Source organism: Felis catus, chromosome B1 (assembly GCF_018350175.1).
Source record: "Felis catus isolate Fca126 chromosome B1, F.catus_Fca126_mat1.0, whole genome shotgun sequence".
NCBI lineage: Eukaryota > Metazoa > Chordata > Mammalia > Carnivora > Felidae > Felis > Felis catus.
Genome location: NC_058371.1, coordinates 121,801,514 through 121,821,805, shown reverse-complemented (window position 1 = coordinate 121,821,805; position 20,292 = coordinate 121,801,514). Strand labels below are relative to the sequence as shown.

Below are 20,292 nucleotides of genomic sequence, written 5' to 3'. Positions count from 1 at the left end.
GAAATGAATGAGTGAATAGGTGAAAAACAAGAGACTGAAACCTGGACACGTTATCTGGTCATTTAGCATTTGGACCTTCTTTCTGGGGATCCTCTTTGATGAGGTTCTTTTATCTTCATCCAGGCACTCTGATTGTCCTGAAACATCCCTATCCAAGGAAAGTGGAGGAACCATCCATTTATGAATCTGTCCGGGTTCACACAGCAATGCAGACGGGAAGAACGGAAAGTGACCTCGTGCCCACTGCACCCTCTGTAAGTGGCCCTCCATCTGACCACAGCGCTTTCACTGTCTAAACGTGGTAATATGCAGTAAGAGTTCAAAGGTTTTCTATATTTTTTAAATGTTTATTTTTGCAAGAAAGAGAGTATAAGCCAGGGAGGGGCAGAGAGAGAGGGAGAGAGAATCCCAAGCAGGCTCCACACTATAAGCACAGAGCCCGATGTGGGGCTCAAACTCATGTATGGTGAGATCATGACCTGAGCCTAAGTCGAAGGCTTAACTGACTGAGCCACCCAGGTGCACTGAGTTAGATAGTTTTAAAAGGATGTTTGTTCACATAAAAATTCTAACTTGTGATATAAAACCTGGAAAGAAGCATAAGGTTTGAAGCCCGTGACTCAGTTCATCTGGTCCATCTGGCAAATCATCAAAAAATACATTGCCATAGTGATAGCATTCTAAGTACCTTGAAAATGACACTTAGGGATGCCTGGGTGGCTCAGTCAGTTAAGTGTCCAACTTCGGCGCAAGTCATGATCTTACAGTTTGTGGGTTTGGGTCCCCTAGAGGGCTCAGTGTTGACAGCTCAGAGCCTAGAGCCTGCTTTAGATTCTGTGTCTCGCTCTGTCTTTGCCCCTCTCCCCTTGTTGTCTCTCTCTTTCTCTCTCTCAAAAATAAATAAATAAACACTAAAAATAAAAAAAAAGAATAAAATGGCACTTAAATTCTTCCCTTTACTTAGCTAAACAAGTTCTTGGTAGAATGGGCGAGAGATGTAGATGATCACATAGTTGGCTAAACTGTTATTCTGCCACAAGTTTCTTATATTAAGAAAATTTGGGGGGCGGGGGCACCTGGGTGTCTTAGTCAGTTAAGTGTCAGACTTCAGCTCAGGTCATGATCTGTGGTGCATGCGTTCAAGCCTCGCACTAGGCTGTCTGCAGTCAGCACAGAGCCTGCTTCAGATCCTCTGTCCCCCTCTGTCTCTGCACCTCCTCTCTCTCTCTCTCTCTCTCTCTCTCTCTCAAAAAAACAAACAAATTAAATAAAAACATTAAAAAAAGGAAGAAAAAATTGTTTTACATCTCAATGGTCTGCAGAGGAACAATATTCCCCACTTTGACTATAAAACCTCAGGATGTTATTTTTTTCCTATTCTTTTTTTCCCTCCTGAATGAAAGGTATGGACGGACGGACAGACAGAAAATATTTGCACTTCTTTTTTTAATTTCTTTTAATGTTTATTTATTTTTGAGGGAGAGACAGAATATGAGTGGGGGAGGGGCAGAGAGTGAGAGGGAGACACAGAATCGGAAGCAGGCTCCAGGCTCTGAGCTGTCAGCACAGAGCCCGATGCAGGGTTCGACGTGGGGCTCAAACTCACAAACCGTGAGATCGTGACCTGAGCCAAAATCGGGCGCTTAACCAACTGAGCCACCGGGCGCCCCGACATTCACGCTCCTTTGCAATGTGGGCCTTTGTTCAATTTCAGTGCAACAGCAGCACTCACTGTTCCTCAAGTCCATTTCTGTTTGCTCTATGAGCTGTGAGCCTGCAAGGAATCCTCCCAGAACTGCTTCCCTGCCCTGTGCTCAGAGCTCTCACACTCTCCCTCTCTGCCTTGCTTGCCAAATACTCCCGGTATAAGACATCAGGATTTGTGTGGATAATAAAGAAGACAAAAAATGAAATACGGAGAACCAACTCTAGACAGCAACTATGACACTTGAAAAAAATCATCCCTTGAAGGTATTAGGCTACAAATGACAAACGTGTGGCCTCTTTGTCTCTGCAGAACTTTTCCTACCCTGCCACCAAAGAGATCTTTCTTAAAAAGCAGATCGGTCACTTGACCTCCCTGCTTAACCTTGGGTGGTGGCCGCTGTCTTCCCCTCCCACCTGGCCCTGTTCATCCTTCTGGCCTCACCTCGGCTCCTCTCGCACTCACGGTCATGTGCATCCCTCTGGCTCTGCTCCTTCTCCTCTCCCTGCCTCAGGTACACTGCGAACACCACTGCTGTGCCCTCACCCTTCAAGGCTCATCAGAGATTGGTGCCTCTCAGGAAGCCTTCCTGGGCACCTCCTAGCTTTGGTGAAAATGCCCCCTTTTGTGCTCTGAGCACCCACTGTTCACTTTGATCCTGCCATCACCATGCTGGAGGCTAATAAACCGCTTGTGCATTTGTCTGCCGTCCCCGCGGTCTGACACTTCTCGGGACGAGAATCCGAGCTTGTCATTGGAGCTCTGTAGCCTAGCCTGGTTCCCAGGCGCACGTTACATTTTTTGCTACTCTGCTACGTCTCCTTGAAAGTAAGCATTGTGGGAATTGGGTGAAAGGGGTATTTTAGCTTTGTTAGAGTTGGAAGAGGAAGTATCAAACCTCAGAACCAGCAACATTTAGGAAAGCAAGACAAGGAATAGTCCCAAGTCAGAACAGACCAAAGGCCAAATGAAGACTCACTCTTGGGGCGCCTGGGTGGCTCAGCCGGTTGAGCATCTGACTTTGGCTCAGGTCATGATCTCACGGTTCGCGAGTTCGAGCCCCGCGTCGGGCTCTGGTGCTGACAGCTCAGGGCCTGGAGCCTGCTTCAGATTCTCTGTCCCCCTTTCTCTCTGCCCCTCCCCTGCTTGTGCTCTGTCTCTATCTTTCAAAAATGAATAAACATTAAAGAAACAGAAAAAGACTCAACTCCTAATCGTTTTCCAGCCAGCCCACCCCTCCCTGACTTCGTCTTTATGCATCCTTACCGCCTTACCAATCACTTCACATCTCTTTCATTTGTCCAGTCCATGTAACTTCACATTCTCCTCAGCTACACTCCCCCCCCCCCCACCGAGATCCCTGCTGCTACACCCGCCCTCCCCCCACCCCTCACCGAGATCCCTGCTCAGGGTCAGCTGCACCATACTCTACTACGTGTGTTCTTTATCAACAGTAAATTGCAGGACCTGATCTGTAGAGCTGGCGTGAACAGGGGATGTAGCTCCCTTAGGTAGAAATAGACCTCTTTGAACCAAATTCTGAAAGCCTCATTGCTTACCTTCTTTGTTTACTCCGAGTATGGGATGGATTCCCCTGCCCAAGTATTTCAGTATGACTATACACAGAACGTTCTGTACAATGGGGTTTTTAAAACAGTGGTGACTGATTGGTGGAGTGTGGCTGCACCCACACTGCGGAATGACAAATCCATGAAGCTTATTGTGCATCAATACAGGCAGAAAATTACCAACGTGTTCCGGTGTTGCAGGCAGAGAGAACAGTACAAAAGCCCTGAGGTGGGGACTAAACGGAGGTGCTTTGCAGACTGGCAAGATCAGAATGATTGGCATGAAGTGAGCGAGAGGGCAAGTGGTGGAAGATGAGATTATTGAGGGAAGGAGGAGTTGATCGCCTACAGCAGTGGGGTTCTTAAGGGGCCTGCTGCCCAGCTGAGTGGAAATTCGCGGTGCTTTGGGGCCCTCCTGGCATCAGTGGGTGTCAAGAACTGAGAAGAGCCTTAGACTTCACCCTGCTTGCAGACTAACAAAGCTCCACAGCCTCATGCGAGACTTCTGTGCGTCTGCCTTTCCTCTGGAGGGAAACACTATTTCTATCTTCCAAAGTCATTTGCTCAGGAGCGCCTGGGTGGCTCAGTCAGTTACGCGTCCGACTTCGGCTCAGGTCCTGATCTCGCAGTTGGTGAGTTCGAGCCTCATTGGGCTCTGGGCCGACACTGCAGAGCCTGCTTGGGGTTCTCTCCTTCCTCCTCCCTCCTCTCTCTGCCCCTCCCCCACTTGCACTAAGGTTGTTTGTTCTACAAGCATGCCTTAAAAATAGCTCTGGGACAAAGGGCTGGTGCCTTGCTCATAAGACATACGGAACCATGAGAACCCCTGAAGACTTGTTTCCCAGCAAAGGCAGGGGCCATGGAGGCTAAATGTGCCACCACACATAGGGGAGAATTATCACGTCCAAAATGTCAGCTGTATTAACAATAGGAAAGGCCTTGTAGAGAAAATAAATACTTTATTTTTGTTCTAAGTGTCGAGGAGAAATGATAACAGGTTTTGAGCAACGTAATTTAAGTTTTAAAATTTTAAGACGCTCATTCTCACCACTAAGTGCAAAGTGGAATGTGTTGCAAAGTTGGGGCGAGGTGCCCAGTTAGGGGGGCTGTTGGCGCAGTCCAGGGAGAGACGGTGGCAGTGGAAACTGAGAGCGGGGATAAGAACTGGTGAACTTCAGGGTGTGTTTTGAAGGTAGAAGAGACGAGACTTGCAACAGGTTGAATGTGGTATGTGAAGGAGTCACAGAGTAGGCCTCCTGCACTTTACTCATACGGCCAAGTTGGCAGGAGGGGCGGGTTTGGCAGATGGGAAGAAGCAGTTCTGTTTTGGCTCTGGGAAATGTGAAATACCAATTGGTTCTGCTGATGGAGATTAAGTGAGATAATATATTTCAAGAGCCTGACATAGAATAGGTCCTATCTAAAATGTTAGCTCTCTGGGGCTCTTGGGTGGCACAGTTGGTTAAGCGTCCGACTTCAGCTCAGGTCATGATCTCATGGGTCGTGGGTTCAAGCCCCACGTCGGGCTCTGTGCTGACAGCTCAGAGCCTGGAGCCTGCTTCCGATTCTGTGTCTCCCTCGCTCTCTGCCCCTACCCCACTCACACTCTGTCTCTGTCTCTGTCTCTCTCTCAAAACTAAGGACACATTAAAAAAAATTTTAATACAATACACTATAATACAATAAAATGTTAGCTTCCTGGGGTGCCTGGGTGGCTCAGTCAGTTAAGCATCGGAATCTTGATTTCAGCTCAGGTCATGATCTCACAATTTATGGGTTCGAGCCCCACATCTGCCAGTGTGGAGCCTTCTTGGGATTCTCTCTTTCACTCTCTCTCTCTGCCCCTCCCTTGCTCGCTCTCTCTCTCTCAAAATAAATAAATAAACTTAAAAAGTATAATAATAAAATGTCAGCTTCCTTAGCTTCCCTGTTATGGGATTCATCCTCTTTTTAATGACTCCTCCCTTCTAAAATTTCTGTTCCCTTTGCTTCTGCAACATTTTTCTCTCTTTATTCTGTTATCTTACTAATACAAGATACATTGTGACATCATAAAAGAACAAAATACCCTATAAGAAATTTGGTTTCTTCAGAAATTTATGAAGTTACAAAGTCTTCACCTTAAGGTCCTTGTTTTAGGCATATTTCTATTTGCACTGTTCCCCACCCTTCCTTACATTTTATAGGTGCTAGCTATGTGTGTGATAGTTACCCTTGAATCAATGCTACATGAGTGAAGAAATGACTCATTGTCACTTCAAGTGTCAATAAATCTGCATTCCTGAAATTTCTTTCCACTGAACGGAGGCCTCGAGAGATGGTCTGTGAAAAAGGGATGCTAGGATAGCAGAGGATCACGTGATAAAATAAATATGGAAATGCTACCTCTACTGTTCCCTCTTAAAATTCACAAGGCATATTAGCATCATACAGACTCGGGGAAGTAAAGAAATGTCTCTACTTAGTCCAGCGTTTCCCAAATGTATTGAACCAACATCAATCCACGGGTGTGTGCCTGGGTGCATAATACCCGTGCAACAAAGCAATGGGTTTCACATGACACACTTTACCAACCCCGACTTTTACAAGTGATGTGATGTGGCTTATTATTTGCAAATTGCTAACTCAAGTTAGAAGAGAGTCTCTCACTTGTTGTCTGTTGCTATAGGATTCCCCCAGAAGATCCAGTCGGCAAACAGTTTCTCCCCACACAGGGAGGATGTTCAAGAAGGCGATTACTCAAAGATCAATGGCAAACTTGTGTTCCTTTTTAAAATAGGGCAGAAATAGACAAAAATCACGTTGTGATAGATCTGAGCTTTACTTGGTGCTTCTCTCTTTTTCAGCTGGGCACCAAAGAGGGTTACCTCACCAAACAGGGGGGCCTGGTCAAGGTAAGGAAATGGGTTTCTGCCTGGAGCCAGCCACAGAGAAAGAGAGCATGTCAGCAGACTCAATTCCCACGTTGACATTCTTTTAAAACATGCTTGCCCGCTCATTTTGACCCAGTTAAAATATTTCTGTTTCAAGAGTTGATCTTTATGACTAATATTGGTCAAAATTCTGGAAACTCACTTGACTGTCTTTGGCAAAGTCAAATGTGTAAGAGTAGGCCTACAGTTAATACTCCCCAAAACTTACAGTCCTTTTAATGGAACAATAGAGGATGAAGGATGAAAGTAGCAAGTCGACTCTAGAACATTCTTCTTTTTCATTTTTTTCAACAAAGAAGTGAAAATTGTATAAAATGTTTACCCAAAAGTAGGCCAAAAATATCACTGGCATTAACGTAACTATGTTATAAAATCCCAAAGGAAACACAGTTTAGAACTTTACTAGTGTGGGGTATCCAACTGTCCCTCCATTTATGTCATTGTACCAAGATGGCCTTCATGGAATAGGTCTACTCTTCCCTATTTTAAGAGTCGGGGCACTTAACCTCTGTCATGGATACTGGCCTGCTTGAGTTCAACCTAAATATTTATTTATTTGTGTCCCTACTAGACTGGATGCTTTCTAAGGATAGGAAGTATTTATATTCACAGCATATCTGTTTTTAAGTTCTCTGTTACCTCTTTTAACTGGACACATTGCCACCCGAGATGAGGGTTCTGTCAGTACGTAAGAAGGAGGAGGTGGGAAACACCAGTTCCTGCCACCAATACCATGGAATTCTTAGGCAAGTCTTAGAAAATTATGTGGTTTGAGGTTCCTAAACTTCAATTTGTGTATTTGTTAAACAAGAATATTGGCATCATATAAGGATTGGCTATAATATATACGAACCTCCAAGGATAGTATGTAGCCCATAGTAGGTGCTCACAAAATGGTATATATTCTTATTATGGAGTTAATAAGACAGACATTTAGTAGTTTGTTATAAATAACCTTGGATATTTATAATAGACCATTTCTTCTTATTTGTTTAAGTATGTCAATATCTCTATCTTCATTATGAACTTAAAGCATGAAATCACTTTAGTTTTTGTAGATATTTTGAAACTTTTCTTCAGAAATGACTTACCACAACAATATTTTATTGGATCTAATCTTTTAGATACTATTGAAATTAAAGGAAACAATCCAGTTCAAAGATTGCGTTCCTATATTCAAAACCTGCATGTTTTAATTATTTTTTTTCTCAGACCTGGAAAACAAGATGGTTCACGTTGCACAGGAATGAGCTGAAATACTTCAAAGACCAGATGGTGAGAAACATAATACGTTTGCCCTTTAAAAATCAGCTCTCTAGATGCAAAGAACATCTGCCTTTGAAATCCCTGAAATTTTCTTTATGAGTACCTGAAACGCCAAGAAGTGATTGGAAATGTGTGTTCTTGATTCCTGATATGAGAGTTGTTTTCTTTTTAAGTAATCTTTACCCCCAACATGAACCCTCGGGGTTCAAACTCACAACCCCGAGATCAAGAGCTGCATGCTCCACTGACAGAGCCAGCCTTGTGCCTTAGGCAGAGTTCTTCCGCAAGGATGAGATGTGTGTCCCAGAGACGGATCTTTTGAACTGCTAAACCAGCTTCCCAAGGCACATCATTCCCTTGTTTAGGGCAATGGGTTTGTTGTCTTGCTGGGGTGTATTAGCTTTGTCTGCAGCAGTTTCTCCCTTTAGTATAAAACATGTCCATTTCCCATGCCCATTTCATGAAGCCAGTTTGAAATTATTTTATTTCTTCTCACTTTCCCTACACCAAATTTCCGAGAAAGTAGAAGTTTAAAAACATGAAAGAAAAATATGACTCCCTTCTATGTTTAAAATCCATCTCCAATAAGACAAATATATGGCTTCACTCATATGAGGACTTTAAGAGACAAAACAGATGAACACAAGGGAAGGGAAGCAAAAACAATACAAAAACAGGGAGGGGCACAAAACATAAGAGACTCTTAAATATGGAGAACAAACAGAGGGTTCCTGGAGGGGTTGTGGGAGGAGGGATGGGCTAAATGGGTAAGGGGCATTAAGGAATCTACTCCTGAAATCATTGTGGCACTATATGCTAACTAACTTGGATGTAAATTAAAAATAAATAAATTATTAATAAAATAAAATAATTTAAAAAAATCCATCTCCACTAAATTTAAATTGATAAAGGAGCACCTGGGTGGCTCAGTGGGTTGAGCATCTGACTTCGGCTCAGGTCATGATCTCACGGTTGATGAGTTCGAGCCCCCCGTGGGGCTCTGTGCTGACAGCTCAGAGCCCTGGAGCCTGCTTTGGATTCTGCGTCTCCCTCTCTCTGCCCCTCCCCCACTCATTTTCTGTCTCAAAAATAAATAAACGTTAAAAAATTTTTTTAAATAAATAAATAAAATAAATTGATAAAGACAATCTCTTCCTAACATCCAGTTTCATGAATAGCAAATCCCCAAACCAGGGGTTATGACTTCCCTTTAGGAAGGTTCTCTATGATCAGTCCCCTTAATGAAAGTAAAATCGACAAGGGCATATAATGGAAGATTTTTAGGAGGATAAATGATGGACAAATTTGTGTGTTTTATTGTGATGACATATAAGTTGCTTTTTTTTTCTTTTTTGAAGTCACCAGAACCAATTCGGATCCTAGACTTAACAGAATGTTCAGCTGTACAATTTGATTATTCACAGGAAAGAGTAAACTGTTTTTGGTAAGTTGTCTTGTAAGGAAATGATTTTAAACGTCTTCTTGGCAGACAATTACTTTAGCTGAGGAATAAAAAAACCCTGTATGTACAAATGTCTTGATCTGAGGGGCATGGATGTAACTAACACACGGTGTATGTATGTTAGGAATGCTACAGCTGAGCGTGACATAATACCTCATTTAAAGTGACTTAAACCAATAGGCAGGTCCGGCGGCATAACTGTTTATGTTGTACACTGCATAAGTATATACGTAACAGAATGCCACCAACATCTCAGCTTTATTCCTTTGGAGTTTTTTACTCATTTTAAATTTTAACTTTGTTGACTGCAACAATGGGTGATTTGTATTATTATGACTATTTCTGGCAGATAACACAAAAGTGTTTCGTTCTAATCAGTGCATCATGACAATTCTCTGACTAGGAGACGTGTCTTGAAAAAGGAATGCTTTATTTTCCATCAACCTTAATGTTTTTCAAACATACCCACATACCTTTCAGTTAGATGCATTATAAGTATTTTGCCATTACCTGCTATATCTCTATCCATTCACTTTTTTTCCTGAACAAATTGAAAGTAAGTTGGAGACATCATGGCACTTTATCTATATATACCTGGGCATGTACTCCCTAAGAATAACAATGTCACCATTACACATCCAAGAAAATTAACGTTAATTCTGTAACATCTACCAGTAATGTATATCTTCTAAAATTCACTTAAAGGGGGGTGCCTGGGTGGCTCAGTCGGTTGAGCAACCAACTTCAGCTCAGATCATGATCTCACGGCTTGTGAGTTCGAGCCCCACATTGGGCTCTGTGCTGACAGCTCAGAGCCTGGAGCCTGCTTCAGATTCTGTGTCTCCCTCTCTCTCTGCCCCTCCCCGACTCATGCTCTGTGTCTGTCAAAAATAAATATTAAAAAAAAATTTTTTTTAAGAAAAAAAATAAAAATTCACTTAAAGGTACCATATGAGCCAGCGGTGGGGCGGGGGGGGGGGGGGGTATTGGTTATATAACAAAATATCAGGAGATAGGCAGCTAACATGACAAGATGGGAGCCAGTTGTCTCTACATTACTCTTGACCTTGAGCAATTCATTTGCTACTTCAGTGTCCAAGATAACTACTCCAGCTTTAGGCCTCACATTTTCATGTCAGTCATGAAGAAGGATGTAGGGATGAGATCACCCATACCTGTCCCTTTTTATCAGGAAAGCAGGCATTTTCTCGGAAATCTATCAGATTTCCCCTCCTATCTCATTGGCCAAGGCTGGGTCCCATGGCCATCCGCAGCAGCAGGGAAAGCGAGAAAACTAGTATGATCATAATTGGCTCCAACTAATTATAATTTATTGCCTGGGGTTCTGTTAGCAAGAAGAAAGGAAAAATTATCTGCATTAATAGGCAATTAATAATGTCTCTCACAGGGAGTACCGAACAATGACAATTCCAGAAACCAGTTCTATATAGTACCACCACTATCCCCTCACCACCCAACTGGGCCTCACACCAAGGTTTACCTTCTATACACAGGGACTTACTTCTTGTCTATTCAACGTTAATCACTGATACAAACAAGATATGCTGCTTTGGCTTTAGGATATAGAAACCCTTCTGACTTAGAGCGGAAGGCTTTTTAAAAATTTTTCTCGGGGCGCCTGGGTGGCGCAGTCGGTTAAGCGTCCGACTTCAGCCAGGTCACGATCTCGCGGTCCGTGAGTTCGAGCCCCGCGTCAGGCTCTGAGCTGATGGCTCGGAGCCTGGAGCTTGTTTCCGATTCTGTGTCTCCCTCTCTCTCTGCCCTCCCCCGTTCATGCTCTGTCTCTCTCTGTCCCAAAAATAAATAAAAAACGTTGAAAAAAAATTAAAAAAAAAAAAATTTTTCTCACGAGAGAAGAAAAAAGGATTCTTAGCGTTTCGCATCTCAAGTATAAGGACGGGAAGTATGGGCAAGATGTAAGTTAGGGCTGATCTTTTTAATCAAAAGATTTGACTAGATAGCCAAAGAGAGACAGTCAATGAAGAGCTACCATATTCCTAGAATAAGTTTTCATGCCAGTAGGAAAGTTTGTCTTCTTCTAAGCAGAGACGAACTCATGACACAGTGGGCAAAATGAATAGTTGAGATTTATTATCTTTTTTTTCCTGTCCTAATTAGTTAAAAGTACCCACATCCAACAAAGCAGCTTATTTCTCACTGAATCAGGCCAACACAAATGGGTTTCTTCAGCAAACTCTTACCCGTCTTGCTGATTCTTTGAATCATAGCACGCGTTCGGAGTCATTTAACACATCAGCTGAATAAACACACAAGTGCTGTATTCAGTCTGAGACATAAGCCTACAAAAGGATATGGGGGTGTCCTGGACATGTTTTTTTTTTTTCTGTTTTGACTTCTCATTAGAAAATATAAACTGACCAGTAATAATACTATGAATCCACAACTTCCTCCACATTTCTGCCCTTTGCTGGCAGGAATCACTCTGTATTTATCAGTTCTTCAAGTTGCTCTTTGTTGATTATTTTTTCCTGTTGAATATTCTAATTACTGTTCAACGAATACATTCAACCAACCACCTGGAGTATCTTACGTTTTTCTTTCGTCTTCTCAGCTTAGTGTTTCCATTCAGGACATTTTATCTCTGTGCAAAGACAGGAGTAGAAGCTGACGAGTGGATCAAGATATTACGCTGGAAACTGGTGAGTTATACAAGTCCTCTTGATGTCTAGGACTCAGAAATAACATGTTGACAACTTCAAACATATTTCTATTGAAAGTGTCAGACTATCTCCAAGAACGAATGGGGTGTCCACTGGCAGACTTCTTGTGAGTCACAGAAGGCATGGAGATGGGGGTAAAAGAGAAAGGACAGGGCTACACTGGGGTCTCAGCCCTGGAGCCTTAGCCTCTCGCCCTCAAGATTAGTCTTCCTTTGAGTGGGTGGCCTGGTCCAATTTTTGCCTGGAGGACATGTGGGACTGGAAGGTCAGACAGAGGAAAGCCGCCATATTTCTATAGTAGAAATTCCTTTTAAATAGAGAAGGAAGGGGCGCCTGGGTGGCTTGGTCGGTTAAGCGTCCCACTCCGGCTCAGGTCATGATCTCACGGTCTGTGAGTTCGAGCCCCGCGTCGGGCTCTGTGCTGACAGCTCAGAGCCTGGAGCCTGTTTCAGATTCTGTGTCTCCCTCTCTCTCTGCTCCTCCCCTGTTTATGCTCTGTCTCTCTCTGTCTCAAAAATAAATAAACGTTAAAAAAAATTTTTTTTTTAAAAAATAAATAGAGAAGGAAGATTGATTGCTAGAGGAACTTCCCTTAGCTTCCAGTCTTTGTGAAGATCAAGCATGAAATGTGGTTTATTTTATCTGCTTTCTTATAAGGTGCTTATAAAAATTCACCAGTCAGGGGCACCTGGGTGGCACAGTCGATTAAGCGTCCGACTTCAGCCAGGTCACGATCTCGCGGTCTGTGAGTTCGAGCCCCGCATCAGGCTCTGGGCTGATGCCTCAGAGCCTGGAGCCTGTTTCCCATTCTGTGTCTCCCACTCTCTCTGCCCCCTCCCCCATTCATGCTCTGTCTCTCTCTGTCCCAAAAATAAGTAAACGTTGAAAAAAAAATTTTTTTAAATAAAAAAAAAATAAAAATTCACCAGTCTCATACATTTTTTGTATATGTGTTTGCAACTTAGTGAGTTGTTAGTCAAGAACATGTCCTTACAGCTTTCTAAAATTTTCTATAAATACCATCTTGAAACCCTTGATGTTTTCAAACATCAACAACTTTTCTTAATTTTTTTTTTATGAAGAGACTTGTTGAATATTCTTTTGTAGATGCTGGGACTTTTGCTTTTGGTTGTATTTTCAGTTTGAAATCCAAATAAGTATACCACTCATTTTTATTTTTTATTATTTAAAAACATTTTTTAAATGTTCATTTATTTTGAGAGACAGAGAAATAAGAGAACAAGCAGGGGAGGGACAGAGAGAAGGAGATAATCCCAAACAGGCTGAGTGCTGTCAGTACAGAGCCTGATGCAGGGTTCGAACACACAAACCGAGAAATCATGACCTGAGCCAAAATCAAGAGTCAGACACTTAACTGATTGAGTCACCCAGTCTCGCCCCCCCGCCCCACCCCATTCATTTTTAGATAGTTCCAATGTATTTGATACTCAGTGGGGAACTACTTTGCCACATGAAACATTTGCTCAGATAATCAATTTTTTATTCTTTGTATTCTGTAATTATGCAAGTGACACATCATTATTATAGAAAAATTAAAGTAAAAGTACATCAAACTCACACACTTTCAGACTTCTCCCTGTGCAAATAAATATTTAAAAATCAAAATTTAATCACTCTTTACATACATACTCCACTGGCAATGTGTCGTAAACATTTTTCCCTATTAATAAATTTAGATCTAAGTATTCGTTTTGATTCATTGAATAGTATTTCATTTTATGAATTACCGTAAGTATTAGGCCAGTTCCCAATTTGTACATGTTTTAGCAACTACTTTTCTTTTTTTTTTTTTAATTTTTTTTTTTTAACGTTTATTTATTTTTGGGACAGAGAGAGACAGAGCATGAACGGGGGAGGGGCAGAGAGAGGGAGACACAGAATCGGAAACAGGCTCCAGGCTCTGAGCCGTTAGCCCAGAGCCTGTCGCGGGGCTTGAACTCACGGACCGCGAGATCGTGACCTGAGCCGAAGTCGGACGCTTAACCGACTGCGCCACCCAGGCACCCCAACAACTACTTTTCAATATTTATCCTGCAAAAAGTACGGAAAGCCATACTGAAATTCGGTGGGGGGTAGGGGTGTCACGTGTTCATTAACTTACAGATGCAATGTGTCCTTACTAACCAGCATGTCTTATTTAATATTTGCTAAGTTCGTTATCATAAAATTGCTCACCAGTAAATATGTATGTGTGTATGCTCTATTACAGTCTCAAATCAGAAAGCAGCTCGACCAAGGGGAAGGCACAATCCGATCTCGGTCGTTCATCTTTAAATAGGCCTTCCCTGCCCAAGCACGCAGGGCGGAATGGTCCCTGATGTTGTGATCCACAGCAGGCTTCAGACGAAAGCTGACTAAGGCTTTTTCTTTCAAAACAAACCAAAAGCACATGCAGATTTGGACCTTTCGGAACCCACCACATTTGCTGACTTGTGGGTAACTGCTTGCCCTTCAGGATGTTGTCACCTCCGTGAGAATACCAAAGCTGTCACCGTTCTGATGGAAGCCGATGAAACCACCAACCCAGGCGTGCTCCCTTTTAGGAAATGTAGAAGACAAAGGGGTTTTGTGTTCTCTCATTGCGGTCCCCAAGCCGCATGGCATCCCAGTCTGCATCACAGTCAGCTCCTCTGACATCCAGGTTGTGCTATCAACCAGGAAGGGAACAGCTATGTGCTTTGCTTCTACAGAAAGTGTCTAGAAATAACAAACACCGGGGCGCCTGGGTGGCGCAGTCGGTTAAGCGTCTGACTCAGCCAGGTCACGATCTCACGGTCCGTGAGTTCGAGCCCCGCGTCAGGCTTGGGCTGATGGCTCAGAGCCTGGAGCCTGTTTCCGATTCTGTGTCTCCCTCTCTCTCTGCCCCTCCCCCGTTCATGCTCTGTCTCTCTCTGTCGCAAAAATAAATAAACGTTGAAAAAAAAAAATACCTTTAAAAAAAAAAAAAAAAAAAGAAATAACAAACACCGAAGATTGAGGATGGGGGCAGCGCTGGTTCTGTTTTTTGTTTTTGTTCTTTCTTTATACAGAAAACCAAACAAAACCAAAATGGGAAATTTCTTTTCTCTTCGTAACAGGCTCAGGCATCTAGTGGGTCCTTCCTTCCCTTCTAATGATAAGCCCGTGAGAAGTACATGTCCTACCGGCTATTAAGTAGGATGAGAAAGATAAAGGAAGGTAATCATTTTGGGGAAAATGTTTTAAAGAGTAGGAAAGCCTAACTTGAGGAAAGGTAATAAAAGAGCCGGTTACTTGTAGTTTAATAACAATCCGTGTTATTAGTATTATAACTAGAACAATAATAGAGTATTTGTAAGCGCTGGGTTCTCTTCATGCAACATCTCTGCGAACAGACTGAGAGACTCGTGAAGCCGAGTGTGTTGGGACAGTCCCTTCCCCAGGGCGAGCTGCCGGTGTCGGCCTGGGGCAAGTCAGAATTCCCTTGCACTGAGATGGCTGAGCACTCTCGCCTTATTCAAGAGCAACTTCTGTGGCCACGTGAAGGAGCAACACTAAGTCCGCATGAAACGAACAATGATGTGTTACACCGCATTTTCAAACTAGAAAAAGAGGATTGAAATAGGGTAACGAGATACTGGCATCCAGAGCTCAAACAGATTCTAACCCCTTCTCTTATCTTTATGAATACTGCTTTTTTTTTTTTTTTTAGATAGAAGTTTAAAGGGACAGAAAAGTGGAGGGAGACCCCAAATACAAGAGATTATGGTATATGGTGCGAAGCGATGTCCTAACACTGCTTTTGCAGTTCCAAATGCGTACCTTGACGAAAAAGTTGCTTCTGTTACTCAAAACATCTAGGACTCAGAGATTACATTACATTTTTGTGTATTTCAACAAGGTTTTTCATGTATTTTGTTGTTTGTATCATATGAGATAAAGCAAATGGCAACTTAAAAATGTATTATGTCAAGTTCACAAAGCAGTTGCAAATGAATCTTCACTGAGATGTGCGGTTCATGTTTTATTTTCTCAGAACCAAGTTTTTCTTTGTGTAGGTAATATTGTTCCTACTTTTTGTAAAATATGTCCTGTTTATTTATATTCTTTGGTTAAGTTTATTAAAAAGAGCATTTTGCTGTCCCTGTAATATTTTGCTATTAAAATATATTTTATCTGTAATTTAAAAGGAAATACAACTGATTAATGTCATATTTGGCAATGAAGAATCCACTTCTGTTAGACTGTGTGCTATGAAGAATTTGGAGTTGAAGAAATACTCTCGGTCTTGAAGGAGTTCTTAGTTAATATGGGAAAGATAATAAATAAATACATACAGGGGCACCTGAGTGGCTCAGTTCGTTAAGCATCTGACTCTGGATTTCAGCTCAAGTCATGATCTCATAGTTCATGGGTTTGAGCCCTGCATCGGGCTCTGTGTTGACAGCTCAGAGCCTTGAGCCTGCTACAGATTCTGTGTCTCCCTCTCTCTCTGCCCCTCCCCTGCTTGTGCTCTCTCTCTGAAAATAAATAAAATTAAAAAAAAAGGGGGGGGGGGCGCCTGGGTGGCTCAGTCGGTTGTGTGTCCGACTTCGGCTCAGGTCATGATCTCACAGTTTGTGGGTTCAAGCCCTCCGTCGGGCTCTGTGCTGATGGCTCAAAGTCTGGAGCCTGCTTCGGATTCTGTGTCTCCCTCTTTCTCTGCCCCTCCCTGACTCATGCTCTGTCTGTCTGTCTGTCTGTCTCTCTCTCTCTCAAAAATAAAAAGAAACATTTTTAAAAATTTTTAAAAATTAAAAAATAAAAATATGGGGCACTTGGGTGGCTCAGTTGGTTAAGTGTCTGACCGTTGGTTTTGGCTCAGGTCTTGATCTCACAGTTTGTGGATCCAAGCCCCACATCAGGCTCTGTGCTGACAGCTCCAAGCCTGCCTGGGATTGTCTCTCTCTCCCTTTCTGCTTCTCCCCTGCTCATGCTCACCTACTTGCTCTCTCTCTCTCAAAATAAATTTAAAAACTTAAAAAGTACACACACACACACACACACACACACACATACATCCATGATCACATATAGAACTAAGTAATACAAATTCTGCACATGAGGCACACAAAGCTACACGATGGAGAGTATACTTCAGCGGGGATACAGTCATTTTTTGGAGGGTTTGGACATGAAGAGGTCAAGCTCACCTATAACATAACATACTATGCATTTGTACTCCACTAGATGCTTTACCTGCTCTCAGCAGCCCTGAAAAGGGGTCACGATTTTGCCCCCTGCCAGGAGCCTGCTATTTCTCCAAAACCAAGATAAGGGAGGATGGTTTATGCCAACAGCAGATGGGACTGGGGCCATCTGGGAGAACAGCCAGCGGGGTGTCTGCATCAGGTCCCTTCCACTACCAGGTATGTGTTTATCCTAAAGGAAGTGCCACTTAAGACACAGCCAAAGTATTAGCAGGTATTCTCAGAACGCCGCCTAGGAAAATCTTGCCCCACAGCAACACTGTTCCCTCTGGACTAGCGGAGTCACCCCCAGGGTAGGGACGGCTATTTATGCCTCTGAGGGCAATCTGTCCGCTATGACAGAGCCACTAGGAATCAGAACACTCAGCGGGCCCCAGCCCTTCTCTTCCCACCCACATGATGTGGGTGCTTCCATCTTTGCCCCTCCCATTCGCCACGCACAGGTCAGAGAGTCAGGCTGTGTCCCTATTTCAGGCAAAGAGCAAGAGAACAGTATGGCGTTAACATCGATCCTACTTCCCTTCCCCTCCACTACTTCAGGTCGGTTGCAACAAACCCGTATTTTTGCCAGACTCCTCCGAGCCAAGTATGCTTCATAGCAGATTCCAGGCTAGAGCCTACACTCAATCACTTTGGACTCAGGCCGTCTGGGCATGATGCCCCACAGTTTCCTCAGTCACGTGCCGTGAAGGACCAGGCTTTTTCTTTTTTTAAATTTCTGATCTATCACCGACTGAGATTTTGTAAAATCCGATAAAAATAAGTCGTTAGAGACACGAACTCAAACTACAAATAGCACAACCTCAAGTTCTTATTATCAAAAACAACAGACATGAAGTTGGTTCCGCCTAATTGCTGTTGTTTAAACACTGACTCTCGACACTTACTCTCTTACTTCTGTACTTGTCATGTGCCGCTCACAGGCATTAACAGCCCAACCACATTTCTAGTCGCTCTGGTCTAGTGAACTGGCAGATAAAAGGAGCCAAGAGCCTTCTCGAGAAAGAATGCACCCGAGGGAAGAGAAGGTTGTGGTGCAAATGTCTTATTGATGGATTATGGACACTCGCCATAGGGGAGGGGTGATTCTGAGCACATTCTTGTCTGTTACGCCCACAGCAAGCCACAAAGGAGCGTTCTCACTAGGGTCTTAAGGGGAAGACATTGGGATACTGTGTTGTGTCACATTTATAGCTGTGAAGACCGTGCCCTTAAGTCTTCCACAGTGTCTAGGCACTCAGCACAGCAGCAGGGGCCAGGGGTTGAGCTCATCCCAGAGAATGAAATTGGCAGATGCCTGCAAAAACTGGTTTCAGGAGCGTATGGAAAGTGCTCTATGGGGAATCCCAGAGACACTTGGAAGACATCTGTGAGGAACTGGATTTTCCACAGAAGCCACGAGGATGAAACCAGAGAAGCGTGGCCAGTGAGTTCCTGAGCCTGTGGTTATTTCTCCATTTCCAGAATGCTTAATTGGTGTAGACTTACTCAGTAACTGGCAAGATACACAGCCTGGTTTTCTGAGCTGCGTTGTGAGGGCTACTATAGTCGGAAAGGACAAATGTAAGTCACTGGAACCGTCTCTATTCTGGAAGATTGTAAACCAGAAGCAATATTTGGGGAGGGGTTTCAGAGATTAGTGCCACCATCACGGACTTGAAGGATGCAGGGGGTGGTGATTTCCACCACATCCCCATGCAGCCCCCCCGGGGGACCCGTGCAGAAAATAGATGGATCCTAGAGAATGACAGTGGATTATCACAAAATTAATCAGGTGGTGACTACGATCACAGCTACTGTTCCAGATGTGATTCCATTTCTTGAGGAAATTAACAAATCCCCTGGTCCCTGATGCACAGCTATTGATCTGGCAAATGTATTTTTCTTGATAGCTATTAGTAAAGACTGCCAGAAGCAGCCTGCTGTATCCGGCACGGCCACCAATACACCTTTCACTACCCTACCTCAGAGGTTTACCAGTTCAGCCCCATGTCATAATTTAGTCCACACCAACCCTGATCACACTGCTCCTAAGACATCACATGGGTCCACTGCGCTGATGACATTAGGCTGATTGGACCTAAGGAGCAAGAAGTCGTAACGACTCTAGACTTTTTGGTAAGACATTTGTTTGAGGGTGGGAAATAAATTCAGGGGCTTTCCACATCACTGAAACTCTAGGGGTCCAGTGGTGTGGACAGGTCAGATATCTTTTTTAAAAAAAAAAATTTTGGGGGGGATGTTTATTTATTTTTGAGGCAGAGACAGAATGTGAGTGGGTTGGGGCAGAGAGAGAGGGAGGCACAGAATCTGAAGCAGGCTGCAGGCTCCGAGCTGTCAGTACAGAGCCTGACACGACGCTCGAACTCACGAGCTGTGAGATCATGACCTTAGCCGAAGTCGGATGCTCAACTGAGTGAGCCACCCCGGCCCCCCTCAAATATCTTTCCTAAGGTAAAGGATACCTTGTTGCATCTGGCCCCTTTCTCAGCCAACCAAAGGCACAATACCTAATGGACCTCTTTGGATTCCGGAGGCAATATACTGCTCATCTTGCTGATGGAACTTGTTGCCTTTACCATGTTCCCCATCATCCTAAAGTCGCAGGCCTGACAGAGTGGCAGAATGGCCTTTGAAGACTCGGTTACAGCCCAGCTGGGGCAATGTCCCCATGTTCTTGCGCTGTGCTAGTTTAGAGGCATTTGTTCCAAAGGGAGGAATGCTTCCACCGGGCGACACAATGATTCTAACACGCTGGACATTAAGACTGCTACCAGCTACTCTGGGCTCCTATCTCTGATTCAACAGATGAAGGGATAATTACCGTACCGGCTGGGATGACTGATCCTGATTCCCCGGGGGAAACGGGGCTGCTACTGCACAATGGAGGTAATAGTATGTTCCAAATACAGGGGATCCTCTAAGGGATCTCAGTACCACCAAGTCCTGTGACTATAGTCAATGGAAAACTACAATTCAATTCAGGGAGGACAGCCAATGGCCTGGACTCTTCGGGAATAAATGTTTGGGCCACCCCACCAGGCACAGCCACGACCAGCTTGCTGAGGGAGAGGGAGTATGGAATGGGTAATAAAAAGCAGTTCTAAATACCAGCTACAACTACATACCCAGTGGGAAAAACAAGGACTCTGATTACCTTTCTTCCTTGTTTTGTTTGTGTGTACATAAACAAATATGTACGTATTATAAATACACACATAGTAAGCACATCTTTTTTCTTCCCTCTGGTATCCTCTTATTACCTACCATAAGATATACTAAAAATGGTTAACCTTACATCACAGCATTTAAGTTATAGTATATGAAGGCGAGAAGTGAGCATCACCCAAGAACATCGCATCCTCTTCTGGGGAGAGTTAACATGTTTTCTGTATGTGGGTTAGTTGTTTGATGTTAGAAGTACTTTA

At 43.5% G+C, this 20,292-nt stretch overlaps 1 protein-coding gene across 1 annotated transcript in view; it reads left to right on the top strand.

The window, feature by feature from the left end:
• DAPP1 (dual adaptor of phosphotyrosine and 3-phosphoinositides 1) overlaps nucleotides 1–14,360 on the top strand; it is a 58,843-nt gene extending 44,483 nt beyond the window's left edge. The window contains exons 4-9 of the mRNA XM_003985144.6: nucleotides 124–254; nucleotides 6,120–6,167; nucleotides 7,419–7,481; nucleotides 8,831–8,916; nucleotides 11,528–11,615; nucleotides 13,867–14,360. Coding sequence (XP_003985193.1) covers nucleotides 124–254; nucleotides 6,120–6,167; nucleotides 7,419–7,481; nucleotides 8,831–8,916; nucleotides 11,528–11,615; nucleotides 13,867–13,935 — 485 coding nt within the window. The 3' untranslated portion in view covers nucleotides 13,936–14,360. The remainder of the gene's footprint in view (nucleotides 1–123; nucleotides 255–6,119; nucleotides 6,168–7,418; nucleotides 7,482–8,830; nucleotides 8,917–11,527; nucleotides 11,616–13,866) is intronic.
• Nucleotides 14,361–20,292: the final 5,932 nt, after the last annotated feature.